General features: G+C 39.4%; 1 protein-coding gene across 1 annotated transcript; it reads left to right on the top strand.

The window, feature by feature from the left end:
* Positions 1 to 591: 591 nt before the first annotated feature.
* On the top strand, positions 592 to 8,289 carry LOC131982959 (ATP-dependent RNA helicase DHX58-like). Its single transcript, XM_059347559.1, has 12 exons — positions 592 to 697; positions 1,367 to 1,544; positions 1,646 to 1,850; positions 3,721 to 3,911; positions 3,998 to 4,111; positions 4,506 to 4,638; positions 4,724 to 4,906; positions 5,370 to 5,638; positions 6,321 to 6,632; positions 7,016 to 7,206; positions 7,317 to 7,410; positions 7,514 to 8,289. The coding sequence occupies exons 2-12, from the start codon at positions 1,368 to 1,370 to the stop codon at positions 7,697 to 7,699; spliced, it is 2,055 nt and encodes a 684-aa protein (XP_059203542.1). The 5' UTR covers positions 592 to 697; position 1,367; the 3' UTR covers positions 7,700 to 8,289.
* Positions 8,290 to 12,695: the final 4,406 nt, after the last annotated feature.

Genomic DNA, 12,695 nt, shown 5'->3' with positions numbered 1-12,695 from the left:
GTTATTGCCAAAGCGTCAGGTAATAAGTTAAAGTCATATATAATGTCCTTTATAGATTACCATTATGCATTGTCAGTGCGGCTTCACTAAAACGCACTGTACCAAAATTCTGCAAATCAATGACTTGCAACTGAAACTAAAAAGTTGCTAAATAACCGGGGGACAGAAAAGATCCATTTAACCAGTTACCATTAAAACAGCCATGGGGATTTCCTGCATTACCACCAGCCACAATGTTAGCTTTTGTTTTCCTGATGTGATGAAGAACAGGTAGGGCCAAGTGAGGGTGCATCCCACAGCTGAGACGCTTTCAACGCTATGTACAACAAAAACAACTCAGCTGGAAGACACTATCAGAGCAAATGTATAGATAAGATATTAATAAATATGCTTAGATATGACTTTCTATAAAAAATAAAAAAAAGTTTCTTACAGACCTGTTTTATTTATGTATAGATCAGGCGTGCCCTGTCATTGCAAAAGGAAACTATCTGTTGTTCCTCTAGAGCCCCCCTTAGTAGGGCCACTTGTCTGAGTGCAAAGGGCTTTTAGTTTCGTTTTCCTGCCTCCACGTCAGTCAGCTGATCGCAACAGGGTTCAAAACCCACCACCAGCACCCTGAGGTGGTAGTGGACGAGGCGAAGCTGAAAACACCACACAGCTGACCGGTGAGCTAATACAGGCTGACTTTTTAAAGGTAAACGATTCAATAATTCAACACGCATGTCTTTCAGAATGCTTGTTTGTTTCCTGTCGGCAGCTTTACTCTGATAAAACAAAAATATATTTATCATGTTAATGATCAGTGGTGGAATGTAACTAAAAACATCAAGTACAGTAATTGAGTTCAATTTTGAGGTACTTTATTTGAGTATTTTGCACATACTTCTACTTAACTACATTTTAGAGGCACATATTATCTATTAACTCTACTGCGTTTAGCTGCCAGCTTTAGTAACTTTCAGGTCAAGAAAATAGCATGAAAAAATACAATTAAGTTAAAATGATAACCCATGTAACAACAGTATATTAAGTAGTTAATATAAACTCTCCTTTTGACAACAGTAAAATACTGCTAACATAAATGCATTAAAAATAATAATACAATTATATAATGGGAATATACATAACAATCTGAGGGGGTTCATTCTGTATAATAAGTACTTTTACTTTTGATACTTGTAGAACATTTTAATTCTGGTCCTTTTTTTTACACTTTTACTTAAGAAAAAAATATGCAGAACTTTTACTTGTTTTATTCGTGCTTTTACTAAAGTAAAGGATCTGAATAATCCTTCCATCACTGTTAATGATCACAGGTTTAATGTACTGGTATGATCTAGTGTCCCTTTTCTTTCTCCATCAGGATGGCAGAGTTGAACCTGTATCCATACCAGGAGGAAGTGGTCGAAAGAGCTCTTCAGGGAGAAAATGTAATCATTTGGATGCCGACAGGAGGAGGAAAGACGCGTGCTGCTGTGTATGTGGCCAAAAGACACCTGGAGACCACGCCACGGGCTAAAGTGGTGGTCCTGGTGAACACGGTACAGAATACAAATAACAACTGACTAGTAATAATAACAAGACATGTTTTACATCCACTGGTGTAGATAACGAATGTGGTTTGACCTGTTCTGCACTGTAGGTTCACCTCGTCCACCAGCACCACACCAAAGAGTTTAAACCTTTCCTGGGCTGTGACTTCAAGGTGGAAGCAGTCAGTGGAGAGAGCGATGAGAAGGACTTCTTTGGACTAGTGATGAGGGACTCACACGTGGTCATCTGTACAGCACAGATATTGTATAACGCTCTAGTTAACACAGAGGAAGCCAAACATGTTGAGCTCTCAGGTGAGTAAAAGTGAGCTGAAACACCCATGATTACAATGCTGCTATGACAAGGTGAACTGATGTTGGATAAGTTTTTTAATTTAGTCACAAATGGAGCTTCGGGGTGTTTCCATTACAGTCCAATACCCGGAATGAGACGGGTCTCACTCGCCGAAACGCCCCTAATTTGAATATGAGCCGTCCTGAGCGATCTTTTGACCGGACATTTTGGCCCTGTGGAAGAACAGGGCCGTTTTTCTCCTCTGAAAAAAGCCTGGTTGCTGATTGGATAGAACGCTAAGCAGGATGTGACGTAGTACTCGACGCTATAACAACACACACCATTTGTAAAAGCCTGCCAAGCAGTGTTGCCAACTTAGTGACTTTGTTGCTATATTTAGCGACTTTTCAGACCCCCCTAGCAACTATTTTTCAAAAAAGCGACTAGCGACAAATCTAGCGACTTTAACAGTTAGCTCTGTAGCAGTACAGTGTGTATGTGCTAACAGGCTAACAGTTAGCTCTGTAGCAGTACAGTGTGTATTTGCTAACAGGCTAACAGTTAGCTCTGTAGCAGTACAGTGCGTATGTGCTAACAGGCTAACAGTTAGCTCTGTAGCAGTACAGTGTGTATTTGCTAACAGGCTAACAGTTAGCTCTGTAGCAGTACAGTGTGTATGTGCTAACAGGCTAACAGTTAGCTCTGTAGCAGTACAGTGTGTATTTGCTAACAGGCTAACAGTTAGCTCTGTAGCAGTACAGTGTGTATGTGCTAACAGGCTAACAGTTAGCTCTGTAGCAGTACAGTGTGTATGTGCTAACAGGCTAACAGTTAGCTCTGTAGCAGTACAGTGTGTATATGCTAACAGGCTAACAGTTAGCTCTGTAGCAGTACAGTGTGTATGTGCTAACAGGCTAACAGTTAGCTCTGTAGCAGTACAGTGTGTATTTGCTAACAGGCTAACAGTTAGCTCTGTAGCAGTACAGTGTGTATTTGCTAACAGGCTAACAGTTAGCTCTGTAGCAGTACAGTGTGTATGTGCTAACAGGCTAACAGTTAGCTCTGTAGCAGTACAGTGTGTATTTGCTAACAGGCTAACAGTTAGCTCTGTAGCAGTACAGTGTGTATTTGCTAACAGGCTAACAATTAGCTCTGTAGCAGTACAGTGTGTATGTGCTAACAGGCTAACAGTTAGCTCTGTAGCAGTACAGTGTGTATTTGCTAACAGGCTAACAGTTAGCTCTGTAGCAGTACAGTGTGTATGTGCTAACAGGCTAACAGTTAGCTCTGTAGCAGTACAGTGTGTATGTGCTAACAGGCTAACAGTTAGCTCTGTAGCAGTACAGTGTGTATGTGCTAACAGGCTAACAGTTAGCTCTGTAGCAGTACAGTGTGTATGTGCTAACAGGCTAACAGTTAGCTCTGTAGCAGTACAGTGTGTATGTGCTGCTGCTGCAGGAGGTGTTCACTTAGCGATCTCTGTTTGTTTACAACAAGCACCAGACACTCTGTACACAGTTAGTGATGCCGGTTAATTCACGATCACAATGTTTATGATCAGTGGAGACGCTGTGCATAATTAGCCATGCTGCTTTGTTTATGATCAGCTGAGGAAATTATGCACAGTTAGTGATGGCAGCCACAGTTGCATCTCCCGTGTTTAATCCGTCGTGTATGTGATCACGGATCACGGTCAAAACTGTCGCTAAGTGATTATGCGATGATCGAAAACCATACGTCACCTCCGGAGTCTGGTAAATCCCTCTGGGGGTCTTTTTTTGTAATGGAGACACGCTGAGTGAGCGGACATTTGAGAGGGCGTGGCCTGAGACTTTCCCAGCGGCCACTCTTCCCCCTAAAGGAAACACGGCTATTGTTTATTCCTTACAGATATTACTCTGCTGATAATCGACGAGTGTCATCACACCCACAAGGACTCAGTCTACAACGATGTGATGTCGTGCTACGTGGAGAAGAAGTTGAATGGAGAGAAAAAGTTGCCACAAATCCTGGGTCTCACCGCGTCACCAGGGACAGGGGGAGGCCGGAGCCTCGACAAAGCTGTGGAGCATGTGCTGCAGGTCAGGGGTTACCCATTCACTTTGAGGTTTTACTGAATTTTTCACTGCCTTCTTCTCATTCATCATCATCCTTCTTTTCCTCTCAGATTTGTGCCAACCTGGACTCAGCCATAGTGTCAACTAAAAACTATGTCTCCCAGCTGAAGCAGAATGTGCCCAGACCCAGAAAGAGATATGACATTGTGGAGAAAAGGCTTCAGGTAAGCTATTTTATCCCATTCCTCTTTAAAAACATTACGTTGGTAGAATTTTGAAAAATGAGATAGGTAGACATGTTGCCGAATCTTAGTACGTTTTTGGGGAAAGTACAAATATTATGATGGAAACGGATCATTCTTGTACTCAAAGTTATAATTTGGGGACAAATAGCCATGTTTTTTTCAAATTGATTCATATTTTGAACAAAGAAAATGCATCCAAATAATTAGTCCATAAACCAAGTGATGTTATCTGTAGACAGTGAGACAATTTGTTATTTTATGTTCATTTTATGTTTAATTCTAGATTGTCTCACTTTAAAACAATTATCAAAGATGCAACATGATCACATATAGAAAATTCTACGCTTGTTCAACGCGGTATTTCTTCTCTTAGGATCCTTTCGGGGATCAAGTGAAGCGAATGATGAAGGCGATTCATGAGAACATGAACATTCCTCCAGATTTCAGACTGAGACGGTGCGGCACACAAGAGTATGAGGCAGATGTGATGGAACTAGATAGGCGAGGTAAGAACCTGCTTTATCTTTGATCCTGTAATGTGAATGTACTAGTTGCTCGTGATCACGAGGAAAATATGTATATTTGGATCAGGAGTCATAGAAGACAACAGACTGTTGGCACAATGTGCACGTCACCTCAGAAAGTACAACGACGCCCTGCTCATCAACGACACCCTGCGGATGATGGATGCTTATCGCTCCCTAGAGGACTTCTACAACGATTTCACCACAAAAATTGATGAGACAGACTTCTTCCTGGCGAGACTTTTCCAAGGTAGAAATATGTGAAAAACAAACAAACACAAAGAACAATCAAACAAATAAAATAGGATATATAAAAATAAAATAAAATAAAAAGAACCCACACTGGGCTATACTACACTACAACTCGGCTCACAGACACAGAGAAAAAAGAAAAAAAGACAAAAAAATACATATCGACAGATGATTCAGAAATTATATAGATACAAAAATAAATGACAGTTAAGCACATGTTCCAGCACATGTTCCAATCCTATGTAAATCCTCGTGTAAATATGGTTGAAATATTCATACCAATGTATAACATAAAAGGGTCCCATATTCTATGAAAGGTGTCATCTTTATCATGCAGCATACATGTCAGATAGTCAAGAGATATATATTCTATTACAACCTTATGCCATTGTGTGCTGTTTTATTTTTAATTATTTTTCCACCATGCAAGCGATAATTATTATGGCTGTCTCCTAACACAGAGAATCAGGTGGAGCTGCAGAACCTGGCAAGAGATTCTCGCTATGAGAACCCGAAGATGGCAAAACTTGAGAGCATTCTGCTCGAACAGTTTGGTGAAAAAAGTAAAATGGGGAAAAATGTGGAATCGAGGGGAATCCTCTTCAGCAAAACACGTAAGAGCATCCACTTCCTAAATGACTGGGTCCTCAGCAATAAAGCCTTACAGGAAGCTGGCATCAAGGCCGCCATCCTAACTGGAGCTGGCAACGGAAACACACACATGACACAGGTGTGTTCAAATACAGTATAAAGGTTCAAGCATAACAATTCAGATGTGTCTCTGTTTGGTAATATTTACTCCCGGCAAGGTTATAATAGTTTTGGATTTTTCATTAGTTTTAGTTTTAATTTCGTTGTGAATTTTTGTTTTCGAATTCAGTTAGTTTTAATTAGTTTTTAGAGTGAGTTTGCTAGTTTTAGTTAGTTTTTATTTTTTGAAAATGCTTAGTTTTAGTTTAGTTTTTATTAGTTTTAGTGTTATTTTTTTTTTGTAATGGGCTATATGTTGGGTGCGAGATTCAAAGAGGTCATAATAAATGTTTCCTTTATTTCCTTTGGTTTATCATCTCAGCCCCAATAAGGTTATTAACTATTACAGTTCAGGGTGTTTTGAATTTTGTTTCGAGTGTAGACATCCAAGTAAACATATTTACCATGTGTTGCATGTTCAAATAGAAACACTGAATTATGAATGAAAAAACAAAAAGTAAGGACATTTTCACTATAATTTTAGTTGGTTTTAGTTAGTTTTGTAACCACGCAATACAGTTTTAGTTAGTTATCGTTTTTTTAAAAACTCTAGTTTTTATTTTTATTTCAGTTAACGAAAATCTTTTTCAATTCTAGTTGCGTTATTTCGTTAGTTTTTGTTAACTATAGTAACCTTGACTCCCGGCATGCTTTCCTTACAGAATGAGCAGACAGAAACAATCCGCCTTTTCAGCCAGGGTGCTCTCAACCTCCTGATCTCCACCAGCGTGGCTGAAGAAGGCCTCGACATCCCTGAATGCAACCTGGTGGTACGCTACGGACTGCTTACAAATGAGATTGCCCAGCAGCAGGCCAGCGGACGTGCCAGAGCGAAAGACAGCCAGTATTCAGTGGTCGCCGACAGAGGGGGGGCGGAGGAGCAGCGAGAGCGCCTCAATGAAAGCTTGGAAGAGCTGACTGGAAAAGCAATCGCTAAGGTCCAACAAATTAACCACGAAGAGTTTCGCAAAAAGGTGAGGGTGCTGTCCATTTTCATCCTTTACTCTAATTGTTTAGGGCAGGGGCGTCAAACTCAAATACACAATGGGCCAAAATGTAAAACTTGAATAAAATCGTGGGCCAACAATAAACAAATAAACCTTTTAATATATACCAAACATGTTTTGCTTTAACATTAAATATGGAACCAGCAACGCTTATAAACATACAATATATAACTAAATAGTGCAGACATGCAAAATCAAATTTCAAATAAAAAACACATCAATGTCATTAATTTACAATAATAATATAATAATTTGGTATTGCCTCGCAGGCCAAATAAAATTACACTGCGGGCCAAATTTGGCCAGAGTTAGGGTTTCTATCATAACCTTTCATTCTTCTCTTTCTCCAGATATCTGATCTTCAAATGCAGGCATTTATGAACAGACGACTTGCCGAGAGCCAGAAAACAGAGAAGAGGAGTGGTAACACCGCTGCCAGTGTCCAACTTCTGTGTCGAAACTGTTCAAAGTCTGTGGCCTCTGCCAGCGACATTAAACTTCTTGAAAAAACACACTTTGTCAACGTCAATCCTGGCTTTGAGTAAGTTGAAGTCTTTGTGATATAAGAGTTCATGCCAATTTTTATTCAAGCAGACATCTTCACTAAAGGTCTTTCCTGGTCTTATCATGGCTTTCTATCTTTGCTCTTAGGAGACACTACAAAGTTGGTGAGAAAAAAGAGCTAACAAGGAGTTTTGAGAACTGGGAGCCTGGGTGTAAAATCAGGTGCAGCAACTGCGACCAGGTATAGTGGGACCTCACAAAAATACTCAAGTTTTGCTCAGTGTGGTTCATCAAGAGCTGATGTTGGTGCTCATGGTGAGTTTTATTCTTGTTTAAATTCACAGAACTGGGGATTTCAGATGAAGTACAAAGGAGATATCCTGCTGCCCAATCTAGCCATAAAGAACTTGGCCCTGAAGACCCCTGAAGGCAGGAAGACGGTGAAGCAGTGGAAGGACGCCCCTTTCACTGTTGAGGACTTCAACTTTGAAGAATACTGCATAGACAATGTCCCTGACCTTTTATATTAAGACACAAACAAAAGAGCTCAGTGTGGGTTTTTCTGCTCCTTCACGTGTAGATATTTATTTGTCTTTACGAGTATCACTGGTGTGCCTAAATATGAACACAGGCTTTTAAAAAATAATTTAAAAATCACTCCTCACAAGCTTGCATTAACTTGTGCTGCCAGGCCAGTGAGGCAGCAGTGTGCTAAAACCCATTACACATTGATCATGCTTGAAATTAGCATGACAGCTTTGTTTATGCCCAAGGTCCTCGCTCCCTTTGCATGTGTTTGTGTGTATTTCCTCTGTTTCTGTGCTCTACTTGAGATGAAGCAAAGCACTCAATGAACTCTGTTCTAACATGAACCTTACCCATCATGAACACTTGAGGTTTCATCAGGAATATGGTTAGTCATGAACTTTAAAATTTCCCAGTACATGTAGTATACATGCTTGTGCCCTGCAGAAGTTGTATGTGTGGATAATCTAAAAAACGTATATTTCAGGTGTTTTATGGGATATTTATATTGTTGTATACTATTTATAACAATGATATATGGCTAAATCAAAACTAAACCTTACATTAAATTTTAATAAACGTTAATCTTGAAATACCTAACAGATCTTCTTTCCCAATTATTTTTTTCTCCCCCTTTACATTTAATGACCACTAGATGTCAGTATTGGTTAGCTGATCAAGTCAGACACACTTTCTGTACCTTCGACTTGCTGTAAAAATGAGATTGAGGAAGAGTGTTTGCAAACTTTGTTTATTTACCCTTGAGCAAGGCACGTTCACAAGCTCACTAAACTGCTTCAACAGAGCAGCTCCTTTGTTGTTAGTACAAGATGGTTGGATGTGGGTATGTGACAATTGAAAAAGAACAAAAATACTTAGTTGATTGGAAAGGGAACAAGTATTTTCACGCATTAGTTCTGATGCCAAGATGGGTTTATTTTCCTGTAACTGTGTGCGTGTTTACATCGTATGCACCCAAAAAATGCTAGAAAACAACACAACAGTGTCTGCAGTAGTTTGAAATGTCTGAAATTTTTGGCTGCTGCAGTTCACTTTGCTGCTTCTGCATCACTGGATCAATACAGAGTTATATATTTCAACTTGGATCATTTGACACCATCCACACAGTCTACATGGGAGGAATAGATGTATTAGACTGACAAATGATCATTTAACACAGTGATTTCAAACATTTTACTGCATAATAACCCTCAGCTTGATTTTCAGCAATCCCCAAAAGACCGATTTAGCCAGCTAATTGCAGAAAACTCTGTGCTGAAATTACTTACAGCTTCATTTTTTTCCCTGCCGTGTAGTGTTTACATACATGAGTCAAGCTTGATACAGCAGCACAGCTTCAGCTATAATGAGCAGTTTCCAAAACAAACCCGGATTATGAAATTAAAGCAACTGGCAAGGAAACCATTAATTTCAGGCTTGCAGCTGTATTGGGTAGATTCACTTTTGACCCACAACACATCTTTATGTGCATCTCTGGGCAAGACATGATTAGGTCAACCTCACTGTGTCACATGTGTCGTAATCCTTTTAAATCTGGCAGAGAGCTGGACTCAGTAGTGCTGCCATGGACGTAATCACAGTCAAAACAGGCTCTTTTCCGGTATCATGCCTGATTCAGATTCAGGCAGGCGGAGAGGAGCCGTACAGTGTATGATTTACTCTGATCAGGCTCAGGCTCCATAATCAACGCTGATTACTTCCTTTTACTTCACAGCTCAACACCCCATGCATCTTAATTGCAATTAGCTCTCTTCTGAAATTAAAGCAGCTTGGAGTATTTGAGCACAGGATGATAACGTGGTGTGTTGTTGTGTGTAAGTGTGAATTGAGGTGAGACTCCTCATATCATCTTCTTGTCGGTGGTACTGTATCTAGGGCACACACACCTGTCTGTCTAATACACATGTCCTATCTAATGAGGACGTCTGACAGCAGAGAGACTGACTTCCTGTAGGGTCTTATTAATCTATCGACACAATTTATGAACTTTCTGAACCACAGCATGGCTTTATCCCATTCATTTTTCATTAAAAATGTAAAAGAAAGATGGTGATTGTTTGCATATTTTAGCAGAAACAATGGGGTGTTTTAAACAAGTTGGTGCTAAAACCATTCATTAGAGTTGAAATTATTAATTGAATAATGACAAGTTGATCAAAATAAAATATATATTTTTAAATTAATTCATTTTATTTTATATTTTTTAAGCAAATGCCAAAATTATGCTTGTTGCAGCCATTGCTACTTTTTGTCATATATTATAATAAAATTTAATATATTTGGGTTTTGGTTTATTGGTTGAACTAAACAAGCAATCTAAATAGGACACCTTGGGGAATTATAAAGGGCATTTTCAGTATTTTTTAACATGCAATCAACAAAAATATAATAAATAATATAATGAAATATGATCTATCAATTGAGAAAAAAACAGCATACTTATTGATAATAACAACAATGATAAGTAAAGTACTTTTTTAACTTTAAACTTCAGGTGAAATTCAAGTCAGACAGGAACATGAATCCTGGGTGTGATTGACAGGTCATTAGGCTAATTAGCTACCTGTAATGGAGGCTAGGTGACCCGAGGACCCGTGTGCTGAACTGTGCAAGAAAAGGTTACAGAAACCTGTGCTGTTGACTGGATTGTTCACAAGAAAACACTATATATATTCAGTCTGCATTTCAACTCCTCAGCACAAAACAAAGTGAGCTGCTAAACAACATTTAGCAGCGCAGCGTGGCTGCTCCATTGTTGGCGTTTGGTGGAGCTAAGCACCAGGTGAGTGTTTCCAAATTAATTGAAAATTGGCAGCTCATTCGTTAGAAACACTTGTTTTTACTTGTATGGCTGCAGTTCTGGGCAAATGTTTAAACAGCTTGTTGGGAGTCCTAAATGAATGCACCTCTTCTTTTCTCTTTTTCTAAAATATAAACAAAAACATAATATGGGAGAACTGGTGTTTTTCCACTCATGGTGTAAGTTGAATCAGTGAGTGGTCTCTTGGGGGTCTAGCCCAGGTGTGCTGATGAGTCTGTCAGCACAATTTGACCTTACTTGTTGAATTAAATGTGGTGAATCTGCTCTGTACTTTGAGTTCACAATGTCAAACTTTGTCAGCCTGATACTTATAGTTCACGGCTGTTGTATTTAGCAATGTTTGCTATGATTCCCATGCTACAATAGTCAACCTCCTTCTATTTCAATCGATAAAGGATTACTTGCGGCCTTGGTGCAGGCAAACGTTGTAAGCAGTTCAACTAAAGGAGTTTTTCCCCTCCAGATGCCTAAAGGTGAGAATATCCAGTATTTAAAAACACAAAAGAAGAGGAAAATTAAGCATCAAGACATAGATGGGCTGTGCCTTGGTCTGCTATAATCACAATAATAATGTTTACATGCTGATCTTAAGCTGATTTGTTTACTATTTTCAGTTAGTTTCAAATGTTAGTGTGCTAACATTTTATGTCAGTAAGCTGATGGGAATGCCATTCGTTTTGTAGGTATTTGGTCACTAGCCAAAGCATTTTGTGCAAGATTAAAAATGAGGGCGCCAGTCAGTGTTGCCAGATTTTAAATGCTCAACTATTGTACCAGAGGCTAAAAGCACCGACTAGGAAGTGTTACCTGGTTATAAAACACTTTATGTAACACAGATGCCTCTATATGACCTCCATACGCAAACAGGACCATCAGCGAGAAGATTGGATATGGACAAATCATGCAGGTTCCCCAGAACCTCGAGGAAAAACACTGAAAAAAAACTATACTGCTTGACACTTTGCAAAACGTGCTCGGTTAATTCTGTGGCTAGTTGCGATCACAACAATGCAAGCTGCAAAAGTTTGCATGCTGGCTGCGGGAGATGTTAAGGTCAAACACCTGGTAGTTAGGTTGGCTCAAATAAAGTTCCCACCACAAATAAGAACTGCTATAGAGTTCCCGATCGAGACCACCTTAATTCTCAAGGTTATCTTTTCTGTTGTTTGGTCCGCATGCGAGTGAGATTGTGTTCACACATGTGCACAAATAAATATCCCAAGGGTGAAAAGGAAACAGTCTGATTTAACCAGACTGAAAATCACAGGTGTGAACACACCCGAACTCCTTCGCCCTTTTTCCATAAGGACATAGTGAAAATTCTGTGAAAATTCTGTGCGTGATGTTAGACTAGTGCGACAACATTTATAGGAGTGGACCACCAGGCCTATCATTAGGTCAATTTCCTGGCTGCAGACAGAAGTCACACCTGTTAGGCCACTGATATACATGAAGCAACACACTCACCCTGTCAACAGTTTTCTTTTTTTTTTCTGCTTATGTAGTCGCCACACACGCTCTCTCTCCAGCACACAGACAGAGACAATGACAGACACAAATATCTCATACAGTACAGTGAGCCGGTCACCAGGACGGGCTTCTCCTCCGGGACTGCTCCGCTTGTCAGCCAGCTGCTTGTGCTGTCTGAGAGCTTGTTGTGTTGCTTGTTGGTCCTCCTGTCAAGGCAATAGGACTTCTGTCTCTATTCTCATGACAACAGCAGTGGATTAGGTTACATTCAGTGACAAGATAGGCGATGACATTTGTATTATCATGCTGTATGGTATTTTGTATAACGTCTGTGCCTTATTTGTAGTTCAAAGTGCTGGCCAGGCTGTGTGGACCAAGGTTATTATAGTTAACGAAAACTAACGAAATAACGAAAACTAGAATTGAAAAAAGATTTTCGTTAACTGAAATAAAAATAAAAACTAGAGTTTTTTAAAAAACGATAACTAACTGAAACTGTATTGCGTGGTTACAAAACTAACTAAAACTAACTAAAATTATAGTGAAAATGTCCTTAGTTTTCGTTTTTTCATTCATAATTCAGTGTTTCTATTTGAACATGCAACACATGGTAAATATGTTTACTTGGAAGTCTACACTCGAAACAAAATTCAAAACACCCTGAACTGTAATAGTTAATAACCTTATTG

Source organism: Centropristis striata, chromosome 13 (assembly GCF_030273125.1).
Source record: "Centropristis striata isolate RG_2023a ecotype Rhode Island chromosome 13, C.striata_1.0, whole genome shotgun sequence".
In the NCBI taxonomy this organism is placed as follows: Eukaryota; Metazoa; Chordata; class Actinopteri; order Perciformes; family Serranidae; genus Centropristis; species Centropristis striata.
Note: the sequence above shows the minus strand (reverse complement) of the source record. Positions and strands in the feature narration are given on the sequence as shown.

What these genes read in the sequence shown, in the direction of transcription:
- LOC131982959 (XM_059347559.1), top strand. Translation starts at nt 1,368, where the DNA reads ATGGCAGAGTTGAACCTGTATCCATACCAGGAGGAAGTGGTCGAAAGA. An exon ending in CAAACATGTTGAGCTCTCAG is followed by an intron (nt 1,851 to 3,720) that starts GTGAGTAAAAGT and finishes TATTCCTTACAG; the next exon opens with ATATTACTCTGCTGATAATC. An exon ending in CCTGGCGAGACTTTTCCAAG is followed by an intron (nt 4,907 to 5,369) that starts GTAGAAATATGT and finishes CTCCTAACACAG; the next exon opens with AGAATCAGGTGGAGCTGCAG.